General features: G+C 37.8%; 1 protein-coding gene across 1 annotated transcript in view; it reads right to left on the bottom strand.

The window, feature by feature from the left end:
- Nucleotides 1-493: 493 nt before the first annotated feature.
- The window catches only part of LOC138716453 (zinc finger protein 235-like), a 35,898-nt gene continuing 16,109 nt past the window's right edge, over nucleotides 494-20,282 (bottom strand). The window contains exons 2-4 of the mRNA XM_069849561.1: nucleotides 14,346-14,715; nucleotides 9,933-10,115; nucleotides 494-723 (exon numbers count right to left, since the gene is read on the bottom strand). Of these exons, the coding sequence (XP_069705662.1) occupies nucleotides 494-723; nucleotides 9,933-10,115; nucleotides 14,346-14,715 (783 nt within the window). The remainder of the gene's footprint in view (nucleotides 724-9,932; nucleotides 10,116-14,345; nucleotides 14,716-20,282) is intronic.

Genomic DNA, 20,282 nt, shown 5'->3' with positions numbered 1-20,282 from the left:
TATGGAAGGCAAGAATTCCGATAATTGACTTCAATAGTTCTTTTTTTAATTATTAATGTATGTACGTTATTTATTATATTTTTAATCAAAGCTGCATGTTGAAATTGTAATTAACTGTTTCAATAACCAAATAATTTCCATTCCCTTTCTTTTTGGCGAAAATTTAAATTAAATCTCTAGTTTTATTATTCGTCTGTACTGTCACTTTTCATCTTTAACCTCAATGATGTGAACAGTCGATCATGTCTTTCTTCAGTATCCAGGAGACGTTGGTGAGCTTATGCGCATGCGCGTCTTGCGTACTCTTCCGTACATGCCTCAATCCACGGACTATTTTTGACCGTTCCGAACCCGTGTCAAAAGCTTGTTGGAACGCCCGACTGCAGTACATGTTTCCGGTTCAGGACTGGTTCGGATTGTGTTGGAACGCTTTTTTTGTACTGCGCATGCTCACGATGGTTACGGACGGTTCCTGACTGTTGTTGGAACGAACCTAACATCTCGTCTCAGCTCTACCTCCTAAGAGTTGGACGCAAACTACTGCCTGCCTCACCTTTGTGTGTGTCATGCGGTGGTAGTACAGGTTGGAGCTGGCCGTGAAGCGTTTACCACACACGAGGCATTGGTGAGGCTTGTCTCCGCTGTGGATGCGTCTGTGGGTGTTGAGAGAGCTCGAAGTCGAAAAGCCCTTGTTGCACACCTCGCATATGTGGGGCTTCTCACCTGCGCAAAAATAGTATTACAGTTAATTCTGATTAAGTGGTTCACATTGAGCCTTGTATAGGTACTGTTCTCCAACCACGAGAAAGTCTCTGCGGAATGAAACGCAGCGGGGTAATGCTGTGAATGAATGTTGATGTCATAAGATGTCGTAAGGTCACATACGTGGGTACTCGTATCTCTATTGGCTAGCTCTCACAGCACAAACAATAACACTGATACACATTTTTATACTACCCTAGTTACAAAATTTGATCACTGTTAATCTCCTGGTCTTTTAATCTCTCCATACAGGAAATAACATATGCAGGAGAATGCATGGTTTTTAAACTGACGTTATAACTCTAATATTATCTATCTACTTCGCTCCAATAGATGACGCAATAGTAAGCACATTCCTTTCACGGTTGATCTGGTTGGAGAACAGAACTTTAGACCAATCAAACGTCTGGCCCAATTATGCGACTTTCTTTCAATTAGCCAAAAATAACTTAAGGGGCACACACAGATACTTACCCCGGTTTGTCTGCACAGACTGTGTTTGAAAAGACAAACCGGAGGGTAGTCATTATCAGTGGCGGAGCCTGGTTTCCTTGCGCTTCCGTTGCTTAAAACATTACTCCGCCTTTAGCTCCCCCCCTCCACTTAGCTCTCAGATTATCATGGCACTTCATTGTTAAGAAACTTACACTTTTTAATGTAGTAGTAGTAGTAGTAGTAGTAGTAGTAGTAGTAGTAGTAGTATAATATCCTTTCATTCCTTATATGGAGCATAGGGCCTCTGTGAGAACGTGAGAACCTTCCAACGGACACGATTTGCTGCCGTAGTCTTCACTGTCTCCAGACTTCCCCACCTCTTCATTAACCGTTCTTCTCCATGTCCCTCTTGGTCGCCCCACCTTCCTAGCTCCTTAGGGATTCCATTCCAATGCTTGTCTTTCTATAGCCTCATTAGGTTTCCTCAGAGTATGTCCTATCCACCTCCATTTGCGTCATTTAATTTGAATCTCTATTGGTTCTTCTTCTATTAGTCTCCATAAATTTTCGTTACTTATTATCATTGGCCAGTAGATATTTAAAATCTTCCTCAGACACCTATTCATAAAGGATTGCAACTTTATTATAATTGTATTGTTTGATTTAGGAACTTGAAATCCAGACGTTTGAGATGGGCAGGGCATGTAGCACGTATGGGTGAATCCAGAAATGCATATAGAGTGTTAGTTGGGAGACCGGAGGGAAAAAAGACCTTTAGGGAGGCCGAGACGTAGATGGGAGGATAATATTAAAATCGATTTGAGGGAGGTGGGGTATGATGATAGAGACTGGCTGGCTTAATCTTGCACAGGATAGGGACCGATGGCGGGCTTATGTGAGGGCGGCAATGAACCTTCGGGTTCCTTAAAAGCCATTTGTAAGTAAGTAAGTAAGTATTGTTTGATAGCCAGGTTTCAGATCCATATAACAGGACAGCTTTAACATTACTCCTGAAGATTTTCAATTTTGTGTGGTTAGAAATGTTTTTATTTCTCCAGACCGGATACAATTGAGTGAATATCGAATTTGCTTTCTTAATCCTGGATCTGATATCGTCAAACTTTTTTAATGTAGAGGGCTGTATTATTTATTTCATACATAAGTAATCCTATTGTTTTAATACAAAAGATTAGTGTGTCATGAATCTTTAAATAGTATAACATATTACACAACTTTTACAAAAGCCAAAGAAATGCTTAAAAAATGTATTGTTTTTTTACGAAAGATTCCAAACCTTCTTTACTCGGGACTTAGATGTTGCAAATGAATCGATATCAGAGCAAACTCTGTCTCCCGAGCTGGTCGTTTTCAATGCTCAAACTATGAAGTCCATTGAGTCGCTCCTGTGACATTGTACTTCTAAGGTAGCTTTTAATTAGCTTCAGTTTTGAGAATGATCTCTCAGCTGTCGCACTCATCACGGGCAATGTGGTAAATAAAATGTAAGCTGTACAAACATCGGGGGAGCTGGCAGACTAAGTTGAATTTTGACATATAATGACTTTTAGTAGGTTATTTTATGACGCTTTATCAACATCTTAGGTTATTTAGCGTCTGAATGAGGTGAAGGTGATAATGCCGGTGAAATGAGTCCGGGGTCCAGCACTGAAAGTTACCCGCTCATATTGGGTTGAGGGAAAACTCCGGAAAAAACCTCAACCAGGTAACTTGCCCCGACCGGGAATCGAACCCGGGCCATCTGGTTTCGCAGTCAGACGCGCTAGCCGTTAGGCTACTCCACAGATGTGGACAGCACAGAAAGTTACCTAGCTTTTGCTGATGTTGGGTTCTGGGTTCAGGGAAAACCTCGGAGAAAACCTCAACCAGGTAACTTGCCCCGACCGGGAATCGAACCCGAGCCACCTGGTTTCGCGGCCAAACGCGCTGACCGTTACTCTACAGTGTGGACGACATATAATAACTTTAGCACTTGTCTGATATTTATGGCGTTTTTTTATTTTCTTCCTCAGAATTGAACGGAAGCTAACCATTTGTTGAGGGAAAGAATCCATCAGATTCCTATTATTGATCACTTAAACACTCACAGTCAGTAACGCTGTCTAACATTTTGGGACTCAAAACTTCAGATTTGTTTATTACTTGTCTGAAAGATTCAAAACGTTCTCTCGTTCGGGAAATTAGAATGCCCAACACTTCAAAATAAACCTTAACTTTGAACTTCTTTTGACTGTCTTCGGAACCTTCATCTTGGCTAAGTTTGCCAAAGTGTTTTTTTTACAGTACGGAGTCTCTTCTTTTGAAAATTAGGTTCTATTCCTCATGAAACTGCAAGATGTGCACTTCGGTTAAGGTTTTCTCCGGGGTTTTCCCTCAACCCAGTAAGAACAAATGCTGGGTAGCTTTCGGCGTTGAGCTCTGTACTTATTTCGCTGGCATTATCACCCTCATCTCAGTCAGACACTAGATAACTATAGCAGTTGATAAAGCGTCGTAGAATAACAAAAAACAACAAATCTCCATCATCACCATCTCATCGTGGGTGTAATGTAGACCAGCCTTATATGGCGCACCTGGGCAACGACTCTGTCGGTAAATTGGTCTACACAACTGTTCATATTGGTGAATGACGAAAGTCAAGTACCCACCATTAGATAAAATGAAAAATACAATAATAGTCTACTTCATGATCTTTGTGATATGACTATAGGCTAATGTGTTGCATATTATAGCTATCGACGTCCATTGTTATTTTAGAGCACAATAAGCATTTCAATATTCAGGGGCGTACGCAAGAGGGGTTACCGGGTTTGAACCCCTCTTGAACTCTTCGAAAAAGTAATGTATTTAGATTTGAGTATTTTTACTCATAATCGTTTTCCCTTCTCTAATTTTTCACTCAGAGTAACAAAATCTACATCGACCCCTCCTTCAATATGATCTCTGTGCTTGGTGCTGCGGCATGTTGGAATTATAACAATGCCATCTTTATTATAGAGAGACCTACCGCCTAGTACCGACCTTGTAATATAATGAAGCTGACACGATATGAAATTTAACTTGTAAAACATATTGAGGGGTTGTTTTGACAGCTCTGCAGTGCAGAAATTAAATATTGTGCATTTTCGATTTTAAACTCATTTTAAGAGCGGTATTCACCCGTTCGTTAGTTTGAGTTCTGACTTTATTGTGAAAAGTTCGTTTATGCTCGACCATGCCGAAACGTAGTAATTATACACCTGGTAGCAGACCTTTAATGCATGTCATTAAAGTACACCTACTCATTAAAGGTCAGGTCTTTCAGCCAATGACGACTCAGGTTACAACTGTTCAGCCAATGAGAGGTCAGCTTTCTACCGTTATAAAACCGCAAGTATCGATTATTCTCGGATATGCAATCGAAAGAGAATTAGCGAAAAGTCACGGAGGCTGGAAATCCAATACTGTCGCAGAAGGTTATGTTCTGTTACTATAGTAATTAGCGTTAATTGTAAATAATATTCAAATACAATTTGTCATCTCGTTTTTCAATGTCTAATTTAATTTCAATGTTATCTCTGTAGGTTCTTATGGCCTAGCAAGGTCAATGTGGACATCTGTTCCTCGGAAAAAATCAATACGTTCGCGTCTGCGCACATCTCACAACATACGGAACATTGCTGAAGGTCAGATACAATTAAAATGAATAATATCAAGTTAGAAATATGGTCGAGCATAAAAAGTCGTTGAAACTCGCCTATAATGGTAATTAAGAAGCTCGTATATCCATACTCACTTCTTAATTACCTTCATTATAGGCTCATTGCATAATGTACTATTAACGTTTTGTGCATTTGATAGTTCATATTTTAATAAAGACTTCACATTATCATTCTGGGTTCTTTGATATGTCAAAGCGACCGCAAAGCTAAATTTTTTTAAATTTTTTAGCAAAAAAAAAAAACGCGTAGTGATTCTCGCGAGGTTAGTGAAAATTTCACATTGGCAAATGTTTCTTCGCAGCCGCAGCGTGACGATGTTGTCGCTAACGTTCTTCCTGGAACTAGTTTCATAAATTATGTTTTATTTAACGACGCTCGCAACTGCCGAGGTTATATCAGCGTCGCCGGTGTGCCGGAATTTTGTCCTGCAGGAGTTCTTTTACATGCCAGTAGGCCAAAATCTACAGACATGAGCCTGTCGCATTTAAGCACACTTAAATGCCATCGACATGGGCCGGGATCGAACCCGCAACCTCGAGTACAGAAGGCCAGCGCTACCCAGGCCGACTGGAACTAGTTTCACATCCCCCTGTGAAAACTCAGTTGATAATAATTAATAATACATACATACATACATACATACATACATACATACATACATACATACATACAAAAGTCGACCCGGTTGGCGAGTTGGTATAGCGCTGGCCTTCTATGCCCAAGGTTGCGGGTTCGATCCTGGGCCAGGTCGATGGCATTTAAGTGTGCTTAAATGCGATAGGCTCATGTCAGTAGATTTACTGGCATGTAAAAGAACTCCTGCGGGACAAAATTCCGGCACATCCGGCGACGCTGATATAACCTCTGCAGTTGCGAGCGTCGTTAAATAAAACATAACATTAACATTACATACAAAATTTAAAATACCGATAATGTAAATTGTAAACAATTTTAATAATGACCCCTTAAACCTCAGGCTACAGTGTAAGCCTTCGGGTCTTTCTTCCATACAAAGAAAAAAAAAATGATTCCTCTCCCATCCTTTGACAAAATTCTGCGTACGTCATTGTCAATTCATCCTCCCATTCCGCCCTAAATACAAGTTTCCTTGGACGTTTTTTAGTTTTTAACTGTTAACTTCATTAGAGTAATTTCTACACAGGACATACAATATTTAAACGGCATTGGATAATATTTCGCCTTTGATATCACTGTTTGACTCTAAGCTAACAAGCAAACGTTCTGATGGAGACAGATAAAAAAGTTATTTTTTTTTCTTTCACCATGTTAATAATGTCAAAAGAAGTGCTTATACAAATTTTGGCCACTCGACCGCAATTACGAGGGCTGTAAAAAAATAAGTTCGCCAGGGGCCGCTAACAGAAAAAAAAAACAATTTCATTGAACAAATTTATTGGAACGGACACAGCAATTGTTGAACTATTTTTCAACATATTTTCCATCGGAATTGAGACATTTCTCATATCATGGGATCGACAGAGAGAGGTGCAGACGCAGTCCAACGCTGGTTCCGATCTGAGGCGGCTGACTTCTACGACACAAAAATTGATCCCATGGTATGACAAATGTCTCAATTCCAGTGGGGGATATGTTGACAAATAGCGCAACAATTGCTGTATCTGTTTCAATAAATATTTCCATGAAATTGTGCTTTTTTTTTTTCTATAAACGGCCCCAGAGAAAATCACTTTCTGGACGGCCTCGTAATTGCGGTCGAGTAGCCAAAATTTGTATAAGCACTTCTTTTGACATGATTAACACTGTGGAAGAAAAAAAAATTAACTTTTTTATCTGCCTCCATCAGAACGTTTGCTTGTAAGCGAAGAGGTTGAGCGAGGGGTAGATTTGTCGTGACGTCTTACTTACGCTGGCCTGAGTTCAGTCCCGTTCAGGGACGCGTTTCGTGAGACCGCATTTTGCGATAACTGGTATATAGTATCTAGTATGCAGTGGTTCGGCCGGTAGTCGAACCCATCACTCGGATCACTCCTAGTGAACTCGTCCTTGAAGTATGTAACAACGTGGGTGTGTTGCCATAAGAAGTGTGAGTGAAATAAGGTCGGTTTTATACATATTGTGTGTTGTTGTTACCCGCCACTTTTTGTTACGTATAATTTGAGTTTCTTCGATGAAGTTTTCATACGGAAATGATTTGTTTAAGAAAAACAAAGAGCAAGAGTGTATAATAGTAGGTCTACTATGTGAGAAGCTATTTAATTACAAACCACGATGTAGCTTGCGATATGTAAACGCGGTGGAGTTTTGAGTGATTGGAGGAATGTGTTTCGAGAAGATGCGGTATGGATAAACTTCGGTGAAATCGTTTGGAAACAGCAGCTGTATAGACTACATCTCATCGAAATGTAAGTATACGTACTTCTTCATTATTTCAGTATGATGTAGTCGAATTTTGAATACGATCCTCTTCGTGTATAACAGTCATGTCAATTGATGCCCATAGGCGCAAGCGCGCGCTTTAGAGCTCATGAGAGCCTGAGCACTTTACAGCGGAAAGGAAAGAGAAAGACGAAAGCGGTAATATATACCGCTTGGTCGAGCTATATACAGGGATGGCCAGCAATGATACAATGGATAAAGGGAAGAGAACTTATTAAAACTGTATTCATGTTAATTTTTAGATTTGTCCGAGAAGTATAAGTGCATTATAAGAATGCAAGTTTTATTCAAAACTAATATTTTTTAAACTTTTTACAGAAAAGTGAAATTTTCAGATATGTTTAGTAGCCTTACAGGTACTGAAACAATGTTTCCGTAAATCTAATATATCGTAAATACGTATTACTGAAGATAATGTATTACAAATTTTGAAAATATTCGTATGGAAAATATTTGTAAGGAAATTAATTACCAAAGCAACTACTGTTACATCATAAACAAAAGATAATGTGCCCTTGTGTTACAAAAATGCCAGCTCTATAGCTTCAGCAGATTTAGAGAAAATAATTTAATATTCTGATGATAGGAAGTTGCGCACCAATATCATTTTAAAAGCATAATGCAATAAGAGTTTTGTTATGTAATATTAGTTACAGTTAAAACATAACCTAGGTAACTTTGCTTTGTACTGTAATATTGTTTTGATTAGTTCATTGATTACTTTTATAAGGCTAAAGATACCATCAATATCAATTCCAACTTACCATGTCATACTCAGTCTCTTTCCTTGGGATAGGCCTATCACTTTCTTTATTAATGATGTGTTTCATTCACTTAGTACAGTATAGTTGTACTACTATTAAATTTATGTCAATATTCGTTCTTAACTCTTTTATTAACGTTTAAAACACAACTAAAATATTACGAAATTGGTGTTAGTACTTTTGTTTTACAGACAATATAGAACATATTAAACACAAAGAAGTCATATAAAAATAACGACATAAAATTTGACGTTCCGTTTGAAGTTTGTACACCACTGGTTTCTTAATCCAACGGGCTGCTTATTCATACACATAATCCTTCCTCATTCCATACCTAGAGCTTAGTGCCCGCGCACGACGTCAAGGTCAGAAAAATGCACTTGCTTTGACATCACTGGTGTATAACGTTTTAACGATTTTAACCTAGATAAAGGAATTGTTAAAGTATAGGCCTAAGTATATAGTAAATCATTATTATTATTATTATTATTATTATTATTATTATTATTATTATTATTATTATTATTAAATTGAACATATTACTTTGAGATTGGACTACAGTTAACGAAATACCGGCATGTAGTTCTATAAAAATATCCTGAGCGCTGAGCTACGTCGAAGGGGGATGAATGACGAGAAACAGATGACATGCGGGATGCTACACAAAAACACGTGGTAGGAGACTGTAATAGGAGCATATTACCAGTAAACACGACTGATGCATATAACTCGGAAACGATCGACCACAGGACATGCTGTAAATGTTCATATGGGGGTTTGTGTTGTTTTGAGGTCTATTATCCACATCCTATTTATTTTTTTTACATAAATGGAAACACCTTGTATATTGTTTATTAAACCTCTTGCGAACATTTTTATTTTCAATTTCAGCAGAATTTTACTCTGTAATTAGATAGGCTCCATTAGGAAAGTCCAGGATAACAGAGAGGGTTTGGAATTGAACGGGTTACATCAGCTGCTTGTCTATGCGGATGACGTGAATATGTTAGGAGAAAATCCACAAACGATTAGGAAAAATACGGGAATTTTACTGGAAGCAAGTAAAGATATAGGTTTGGAAGTAAATCCCGAAAAAACAAAGTATATGGTTATGTCTCGCGACCAGAATATTGTACGAAATGGAAATATAAAAATTGGAAATTTATCCTTTGAAGAGGTGGAAAAATTCAAATACCTGGGCGCAACAGTAACAAAATATAAATGATACTCTGTAGGAAATTAAACAGAGAATAAATATGGGAAATGCCTGTTATTATTCGGTTGAGAAGCTTTTATCATCCAGTCTGCTGTCAAAAAAATCTGAAAGTCAGAATTTATAAAACAGTTATATTACCGGTTGTTCTTTATGGTTGTGAAACTTGGACTCTCACTTTGAGAGAGGAACATAGGTCAAGGGTGTTTGAGAATAAGGTGCTTAGGAAAATATTTGGGGCTAAGCGGGATGAAGTTACAGGAGAATGGAGAAAGTTACACAACACAGAACTGCACGCATTGTATTCTTCACCTGACATAATTAGGAACATAAAATCCAGACGTTTGAGATGGGCAGGACATGTAGCACGTATGGGCGAATCCAGAAATGCATATAGAGTGTTAGTTGGGAGGCCGGAGGGAAAAAGACCTTTAGGGAGGCCGAGACGTAGATGGGAGGATAATATTAAAATGGATTTGAGGGAGGTGGGATATGATAGTAGAGACTGGATTGATCTTGCTCAGGATAGGGACCAATGGCGGGCTTATGTAAGAGCGGCAATGAACCTCCGGGCTCCTTAAAAGCCAGTAAGTAAGTAATTAGATAGGCTACATTTGATACCTGTGTGGGTTCGCATGTGTCTCTTCAACAGCGACGGTCTGTCGAAGACTTTTCCACACACTTCGCACGGCAGCAACGATCGCTGGGAGAGGCGTGCTCTATTATTGGTTCCTTCGGCATTAGCTACAAATAACGATGGCTTAGTCGGCACCATTAGTGTCTTGGACAAGTCCAGCGGACTTTCTGAAACAACGGAAAACAAGTGTGAGTGTGACAGGCATTGAAAGAATAAAATTAAACGTGTTGAATAAAATGAATAGGAATTTAAATCATCTATGAAAATAAATTACGTAAAAGCACAGTCTAGTACAGAGGTCTCCAAAAAGCGTATCGTCTTTCGTGCTCTCGATGCTGCCCGCCGAACACAGTGTGCTGTAAGGCTAGAGAAGGGGAAGAGACTCGTACCACAGTCTACTATATACAGTCGCGAAGCTCAATATGTAGTAAAAATGCAAACATGGGTATTTGCCCACCACTAGGATCGCTACTATCGCCTCATCATCGTAGACCTCTCTCCCAGCAGCCGACAAAATATGTTACACTTTTGTTGTCGTGTTCTTTTGGAAAAAATTAACACCTTCCTTCCATTATTGAAATATTAAATGCATAAAGTTAATTTATTATTTTAATGAATGCATATTAAATTCCACCATAAACTCGAAGATACCTGCAAGAAATAAGTTACTATAATTTTTGTTTGTGCAAAACGAACTGAAATTTACTATAATCGCTTCACTCATTCAAGATTATAGCATAATTAACTATGAAACCAATAAATATTAATTTGCATTTCTCTTTACAACAATAATAATGGAAATATGAATTAATGGAGTAACTTACGTGTACCGGTACTTGTAGTGTATGCTTACGTAGTTAAAGTGGGATGAGGTTAAGCAATAATAATCACACCAGAATTGGAAATAAAACGTGATCAATAAATGTTATTGTAACAGACTTTTTCTACGTCTCTAGTAAAGGAACAAATAAAAATAACAACAAAATTAACAGCTATAATTAAAACATGTAGTTTGAAAAAAAAAGTAGGCCTAAGCAATAATAATCCCACCAGAATTGGAAATAAAACGTGATCAATAAATTTCATTAAAACAAACTTAATTTTTCTACTTCTTTAGTAAAATAACACATAAAAATAATAACAAAATTAATAGCTACAATTAAAAATATATCCTCTGAAAAAAAAAAGTAGACCTAACCTTTATTTCTCTGAAAATTTAGCAGCGTAAGTGACAGAACTTTAACCGGTATCGAATGTCCTTTCGGTTAGACTGAAACATTTCATTGTGAAATTTAAGGATATAATGTATTCTAACAGTCACAAAGAACTTCAAAATTAACAGTTTTGTTTCTGCACAGTTTCTGAATCTTTCGGAAATCGGATAACTCTGGCCTCTTTCTCTTACTGTTGCTACAATTTATAGCACTACAAAGTCTCCTCCTTGTCCCATATTATTATTCCAATTATTATATTTTAGCCATTAACATTTTCATTACAACCAATAACGAACATTTCACAAGCATCAATGTGAAATACGCAACGAGCTAGCACTAGATAGAAATACGACACAGTCCAAAGTCGACCTGGACAGTCTATTGTTTCTAGTTGCTAACCGCTTGGAGCGCTTTATCACGAGATTTGCAAAAAAAACACCTCAAGCTTCGCGACTGTATATAGTAGACTGTGCTCGTACCTCAACAGATGGGAGCGATCAGTGGGGGATCGCGGCAACGGTCTGCTTATGTTTACAAATAATAACATAAAAATAATAAGAAATATCATACGTTTGTATATCATTTTCATATATATATATATATATATATATATATATATATATATATATGAAGATGGAGCCCCGTCTGTTGCTATAGACACAAGCCATTGCAAATTAAACCTCTTTTGTTCTATGATGCCTTTCAGTGCCTGGAAAAGATCTTGTCCATTTGTATTTTGTAATTAGGCCTACATCTAGAAGACATTCAGACGCAGTAAAATGGTCATTAACTCCTCGGATGAAAATGGCTAGGCGAGCTTTGTCATTTCTATCTGTGCTTTCGTCCAATGCAAGTGAGTAAGCTACAAACTGGTTAATTGTGATTTCGACTTCGGATTCAATTACATTTACAATCTTGAAATTCCTTCTCTGAACTGTAATTGGAAACAATTTAATTTTCTCAAACTTTGACTTTGTTCTGGACACAGTGATTTAGTAACGTCCTGTATGCACGATTTTACAAATGATGCTTCTGTAAAGGGCTTCATTGATTTTCCAATATTCCAAGCTAGAACATAGCTAGCAAGAAGCTTTTATTGTTTTAAGACTGAGAACACATGTGTGATTAGTGTTTGTATTTTCTTATTTTACATTTAACAAAATATGTGTAGGCCTACGTACTTCACCTAAAATTAAACGAAAAACTATATGTTTGTCATGCGGAACTGAGTGTAAACGTATTGTAATATACTGATTATTATGTATAACCAACAATTACACAGATAGCCCCAAAGTAAATTCTTTTCACATGTCCAACATGCCTGTAATTGTATTAGGGCCTATATTCTTTATAAAGAGTCGAGTAGTATCGCCGCATGTTGAATTTTAATACATGCTTAAAATTTTTCGAACAAATTAAGCATTTCACATTCTCCCCACTAACACAAAAATATTTCTCTTCCCTTTCATCCTTGAATGTACTACGGCCATGATTAGAAGACATTGTGAAACGGTAGAAAACGCCGACCAACACAATGATAATGGCAGTCCGCCACTGCTCTTCGTTTACGCATAAACATTAAGTACAGTACAGGTGGGGATGGGTGAGGCGGAGCGCGCTCATTACGTACTGGCTTCGGTTCCGTTCAGGGGCTTACTCGCGAGTACGCTTTTGGAGACGTCTGGTCTAGTATATACAGTCACGAAGCTTAATACGTAGTAAATATGCATCCATAGATAGTTGGTTAACCACTAGGATCGCAACTATCGCCTCATTACAGACAATGCGAAATACGAGTAGTACCTGCACAGTCTATTGTTCCTAGTACCCTCATAAATTCAAGCTTCGTGACTGTAAAACCAAGCCAAGCTGTGCTCGCTCAGTAGCTCAGTACACTCAAAACAATATATGTTGAGATACCATTAATAAAAAATGGCTACTTCAACGCTACCAACCTTCAACCTAAAGCACTAAAGTTGCTAAATAAATGTTCATAGTTTAAAAAGTTATTATTATTTCTAAAACTACATTGTATTGCATTACATTGCTTCCGGGTTGGAACAATCTGATTAGGAGTTTGAATGGTTTTCTAGAGATTATAAATACGGTAAATAGGAGTCAAATTATTTCGAAAGGCAACTGCAGGATTAGTTCCCACTTGCGCTACAGCAAGGATAGAAGCCGCTGGCTTGGCTTAGCTCGGGCGTTAGAAGCATTTGTCTGCTGACGCCAGAGCTGCGTTTGGGCGTGAGTTCGATTCCCGCTTGGTTTTTTTTTTTTTCGTAGAACTACTCGTATTCGGCACGGTCGGTAACGATATCAGAAAAAGTGTTACAATGAATCGTTTATAATTTTAGAACAAATATATCTACATAGCGAAACGAAAAGTATATACCACCGTACCTATAGACAAAGAAGTCTCTTAACCATAAACAACCACACTGCTGAGTGGCCCCTCATTTTCTTCTGCGTTTTGCCTTCTTTCTTTCCGTACCTGAATTATATAGGATTTTGAATATTTTATTTGTAAATGTTTCGACATTTTGAAATGAAGTTCAAATTTTTTTTATCCCTATGTCCAAATTTTCACTATGTTGCAAATACCGGTACTCGTTCAGCAATTCTGCGCCTTTATTTTGTAGATCATTCGTAATGAATCATTTGAGTGGTCGAACATACGACCGTCCGGTTGCTGAGTTACGACTACCGAAATGACGCGAAACGTGATAATTTTTACCTACGTTCGGCGAAATTCATGCGCGTGGCTCCGATAAGTTACCCATCACAGCACGCGTACGTCCTCTCCCTCCTGCATGATACAACCACAGTCTAGTATATACAGTCACGGAGCTCAATACGTAGTAAATATGCATCCATAGATAGTTGCTGACCACTAGGATCGCTACTATCTCCTCATTACAGACAATGCGAAATAGTACCGGCACAGTCTATTGTTCCTAGCACCCTCAAAACTCAAGCTTCGTGACTGTATATATTAGACTGTGATACCAAGGTGTCTCCCTCACGTCGAGTTTACAAGCGTTTGAAAATCTAACGTTTTTGTCACACACAATCCGTCGACACTGTACTTAGGCCTACCCCATGTCAGGTTCTAATAAAGACTTATTCTACGTCAAAATACCTATTAACAGAGGGTGAATAAGAAATAAGAGTCATAGTTACCTTGAAGTAGTGTACATGGCGTTGGACATTTCTGGCCATCAAGTACGTTTTTGTACAAAATTACCCCACCGTTGAATGTTGATGCAGTTGTGTCTTTGAAATGCACCACTATTAATGTGTGTGGCACTATCGACTTCATGACTTCGAACACAGGTTGGCCTTCCATGAATTTAGCTGTCATGTTTGGTTCCATTGCTTCATTGTGTTTGACTATGTCTTCATTTGTCTGTGCAGTAGTGACATCTGCTGCTGTTGAGATCCCGGCCTCACAATCTGTTCCGACTAAAAAGCGAACCCAGTTGCATTGTCTGATCTTCCTATTGTTTTCCAGTTCTTGAATCATGTCGAAAGAACCAAATCTGTATCTCACCTGCAAATAAAGTAATTTAAATAATACGTGTTCAGAATATTAAATGTATAATACATGCTATTAGTATTAGACACTATAGAACGCTAATCTAAGTTACAGCTCACGCGGTAGCAAGTTTGCCTGCCAATCCGGAACTGCGTTCGGGCGTGGGTTTGATTCCCAATTGAGTTGATTACAGTGGCGGCTCCTGCATATTTCTTAATAGGAGGAAAGAAGTTAACAGCACGAAATGACACCTTCTTGAATGAAACATGCTACAAATTAGCCTACATGCATACATGTAAGACCAGGTAGTGTTGGGGTTGGCCTTCCCTTCTGTATAGCAATAATCTGTTCTTGTAAACTGAGTTTCCTAAATTGTCCAAAATATACTGTTTTCACTTCCATTCATTGTTGAATAATTGCGCAAATTAACAATTACAAGGAAATTCACAACCTCGTAGCATTTTTCGAGCACACTACAGCATCACACGTGTTGGAAGAGACTAGCTACTAACTAGTAACCGGAACCGTTTTACGGAAATGGAAATGCGAATGGGAAATAATCTGAGGAAAGCGAGAACATTGCACCCACCCACGTGTCTGTGTTGCCACATGTACATTTTACAAGTTCAGTATCACATGCTTTTGAAGAATGTCAGTTCTTTTAAAGTCATACTATCATTATTGTTCAAAGCTGCCGGTGGCCGATTAATTTTTTATGTTAAAAATGATGTAGTTTGGAGTACCTACTTTCAATTTCAAATATATTTGTACAAAACTGACAACTTGGCTGTTGCCCTGTCTAATAAACAATGAATAGAAGTGAATTTCAGGGGCCAACTACGTAAAACTACTTCCTCTTTGTTTTACATAAACCCGACTTCAACTTTCAAATATCCACGAAAGTTTCAAACTATGAATAGTAGCCTATATAAAGTGCAAATGAATAATATTTTTGATTTATAATTAAAAAAGGTTTACATGGTGTCTTTCATAGTGTTGCGTTAAAACTGTTTTTATTGTGTCTCCTCCTAGATGTGTTATAGTCCGGTTGAATGCAGCATCGTTAGATGGCAGCGGTAGCGAGCTTGCTGCACGACCAGTCGGTTTCTATTTCCCGCCCATGACTGATTCAGAGGAGGATCTCCTCCCTCTCCATTCATTTACTTGCTTTAAAACTCTGCTTCTTTCTCTCGCCGCTAGTGCGCTGTTGTCTTTGTGTGTTAACTGTAGTAGAGGAGGAATGGAGTGCCTTTCCTCCAAACAGGCAATCTCGCATCTTTTTCACAGTTTTCTACAGCACGTCGTTTAAAACTCGATCAACCGAGTTTTTCTTATAGCTGTGAACTTAAAAATTATCGAATCTTCCTCGAATTTCAAGGCACATATTTTATTTGGTATTTACTTTCAAAAGAAGAAAATGTGAGGAGGACGTTCCTCCCTTCCCTCCCCCGAGGAACCGCCACTGGTTGATTACCTGGTTGAGATTTTTCAGAGGTTTCAAACTGTAAGGCGAATGTCAGGTAGCGAATCCTCGGCCTCATTTCGCGAAATACCATATCGCTGTCGCTAAGTAACCTAGTAGTTGGCACAGCATCATTAAATCACTGAATACAAAACAGCGAGTAGACAATAACAGGCTAGCATAAGGATGACTATTTCTGACGGCAAACCTCCTCTTATGATCTTCATAGGTTTAACGACTAGACGAATCGCAGACGTGCAGTATACCACTTTGGTTGTCTTGCCTCCCGCTATTGAGGCGAATATAAAATATCTTGGAAACCTCATTTCCTTTGACTCAAGTCTAGTTTCGTGTTTTCCATTTAAAACCCAAATTCCGCTGCCATATAATGGCTTTGGAACAGACATTACTTTGTAAAACTTCACGACAGCAGTTTTCAACCTAGTGATCTTTTAATGACATTGGTGCTCTAATCATGCAAGTAAAAATGTGCTCGCGAGCACGAACACTCGTGAAGTCTTTTTTCAATTCGAACTTTGTTGTACGCAGGAACAAATAGTGTTCCTATCCATCCATTATAATTACTATTTAACCATCTAATAGGTCTTTCTACCAATACACCAATACATAAACAAATTACATCCAAAACTTCAATACACACTAGAACTTGAAAACAACAACTCCATAAATTTCCTAGACATCACCATAATAAAAATCGACAACAAACACACCTTCAAAATATACAGAAAACCAACCACCACCACCACACACATACACAACACATCTAACCACCCCATACAACACAAACATGCTGCATTCAGGACAATGGTACACAGATTACTCAACATACCCATGAACCAACAACACTACAATGAAGAAGTGAACACAATCAAATTCATAGCACAAGAAAATGGATACAATCCAAACATAATAGACAACATCATAAGGAAGGCAAAACAAAAACTTAACAAACACATAAATACACAAAACACAACACAAACACAAGAACGCAAGAAATACATCACACTAACATATGAAAACAAAAGCACACATAAGATCGCATCTTCATTCAGAAAACAGAAATACAACATAACATACAGAACAGAAAACAAACTACAAAGACATCTGAACACACAAAAAACACAAACAAATAAATACGACCACACAGGTGTATACAAACTCACATGTAATAGTTGCGACAAGTTCTACATAGGACAGACAGGCAGATCATTCCAAACTCGCTACAAAGAACATATTAAAGCTATAACCAGAGGACACAACACATCTACATACGCCGATCACATAACCAATGCCAACCATACATACAATAACATAAATACGGACATGGAAATCCTACACACACAACTCAAGAACCAAAAACTCAACACACTAGAACAATACGAAATATACAAACACACTAAAACACACCCTGATCAAATCCTCAACACACAGATCAATTTCAGTACACACACACTATTCGACTCCACAATCCAACACATTCCAACAATAAAACACACCCTCCTAACAGGCAGAGAAGTTCGAGATGACGCCGCGATCTAGTAGGCTCTGATGATGGTGCGTGATGCACTGAAACAGCTGTAAGCCGGACGAATATTACATATTTAACACGAGTAAGTCCACTAGTTCATCAATTAATTTATTTAGTTTTCTTCTTTAATCCGATCATTCATTCTCTTCTCTTACATACTAGCCTATATTACTCTAATAGTTAAGTTATTTAATAGCCTATCGTAAATTGTATGTATCAAATAACATAGACCCTATGACTGCATCATAACAAAGTACGAATGCATTGCGAACTCTTTGCTGCGGATTTACTAGTAGAGTGGGAGGGGACAACTCCTTGGTTGCCGCTCCTTCCTCCGCGGAAGAAAGGCACAAGGAACATCATGAAGTCAAATGCTTCTTCATCCTTCATGCCGTGTAGTCCTCATATGCATTTTCAGATTAGCTATACTCAAAAGCTAAAACTAAAATTTAATATCGTTACCAAGTAATCAATAATGTTTAATTCACTACATTATGCAAATAGCCTATTAAATGGGCAGAACATGTTTATGGACATAAATTATACAAACTATTTTAAGAGGTCCGCCAAAAGTATGAAGTTTAAGCGATCCGTGACACCGAAAAGGGTTGGGAACCATCGGTTCTAGGTATTCTACGGCAGAGAAACTTTTTGATGTTTGTAATACGCTACAAACTGTTCACAGAAAAATCTCCCACACGTTTCCATTTTTAATGGTAATAATAAAGAGTGAACTGCATGCATTGTATTCCTCACCCAATTAACACTATTAGGAACACTAAATCCAGACGTTTGAGATCGGCAGGACATATAACACGTTGGGTAAATCCATAAATGCAAATAGAGTGTTAGTTGGAAGACCTGAGAGAAAAAGACCTTTGGGGAGGCCGAGACGTAGATGGGAGGATAACATTGAAATGTATTTGAGGGAGATTGACTATGATGGTAAGGGACTCGATTAATTCTACTCAGGATAGGAACTGATGGCGGGCTTATGTGAGGGCTGCAATGAACCTCCGGGTTCTGTAAGAGTAATTTATAATTAGGTAATAATATAGAGTACTAGAAGTTAAAAATAATACTCCCTCCGTTCCAAAATATGGTATAGCAACAAACAAGACAAGTTTGACTATTGCACATGTGTGCACGAAATGTTTCGCGGTGTGGTATTCTGTTCAGTAGTGAAGGGACTGTCAGACAGTGCAGTTGTGAATGTTTCTAATCTTCTGTAGTTCATCAAACTATAATATTTAAATAGTTCATTATGAACAGAAATCAAATGAGCACCTGCTGTGGTGTTCCTGTTGCAGAAACGTAACACCAACCCAGTCAATGTTGAATAGAACATCTAAGGCTCAACAGTCGTACAAAAACGGGTTGTAATTTATTGCAGTTTTTATGTTAATTTGCCTCTCTCAAAACAATATTTGTTTTTTCTTTTATTAATTTGACACCACACAGAATGAAATGTACCTAATGTAGGCCTATATATTTTCCTTATGTTAATTTATTAAACAAATAAGCAAATTATCTAGAAGATGTATTAGATCTCTGATTGAGATTCTGGCTGATATATAGACCTACAGTACATCTATTATCAGGCAGTACATCTCACTTGACGATATGTGTCAGAGGAAGAACAATTGTTTGTATACATATGAAGTCTGACTAGTGTAATATGTAGCTAGTCGGCGATGTAAGCAATGGAGGGTGAAAGGAACTGGCTACCCTACCCCATTATAATCTCTTTCTATTATCTAATATTATTTGAAATATATTAACATTCTATGTATTTTAGCTTAATTCTGCTACACAGTTTATTTCAGTGTTTCATTAATAGTTCATAGTATTTTGTTGTTTAATTCGTAAATAAGCTTAACTCTTGTATACATGTAACTCTCATCTAATCAAATTGTTGAATTCTTTGTAAGTTCATGCATATGTATATACACTTTTTGCTGGTTGAGTGGAAGAGAAGGCCTTACGGCCTTAACTCTGCCATCTAAAATAAATCATTATTATTATTATTATTATTATTATTATTATTATTATCTCCTGGCATAATTGCCTCATAAGTGGTGCCTTCTTAGTATCACCTGTGAGGTTCAGACCTGTCTTCGGACAGTTGACTAAACAACAAAAACAAGAAGATGTATTAAAGTTACATTATATTACTGAGAACTTTAACAACTCTAGGCCTATACCATATTTTGGAACAGAATTAATTACATTTTTCTATACCATATTTTGGAACAGAATTAATTACAATTTTCTATACCATATTTTGGAACAGAGGGAGTATCTATTTTAAAAGGAGGGGAATTTCCCTGTTTCTTCCTTCAATTGGAATATCTGTCTCAATTGGTGGTGTGTATTCATCTTGATCAGAAGAGGAACCATGTAGTGTTTATAAACCGTATCGTTTTCGCAGAGTCGTCGTCTAGCCATAGTAATGCTCTTGCGATCTCACGCTGGTGTTCTCTTTTTCCGTGGATCTTTTCACAGGAATTGTATGGGCGGCAAATCAATGGTAATGTATAAGCGGACTATAAAATGACTAAGCTGAATTTG

Source organism: Periplaneta americana, chromosome 16, assembly GCF_040183065.1.
Source record: "Periplaneta americana isolate PAMFEO1 chromosome 16, P.americana_PAMFEO1_priV1, whole genome shotgun sequence".
NCBI lineage: Eukaryota > Metazoa > Arthropoda > Insecta > Blattodea > Blattidae > Periplaneta > Periplaneta americana.
The sequence above is the reverse complement of the archived record's forward strand: the minus strand, read 5'-3'. Positions and strand labels throughout refer to the sequence as shown.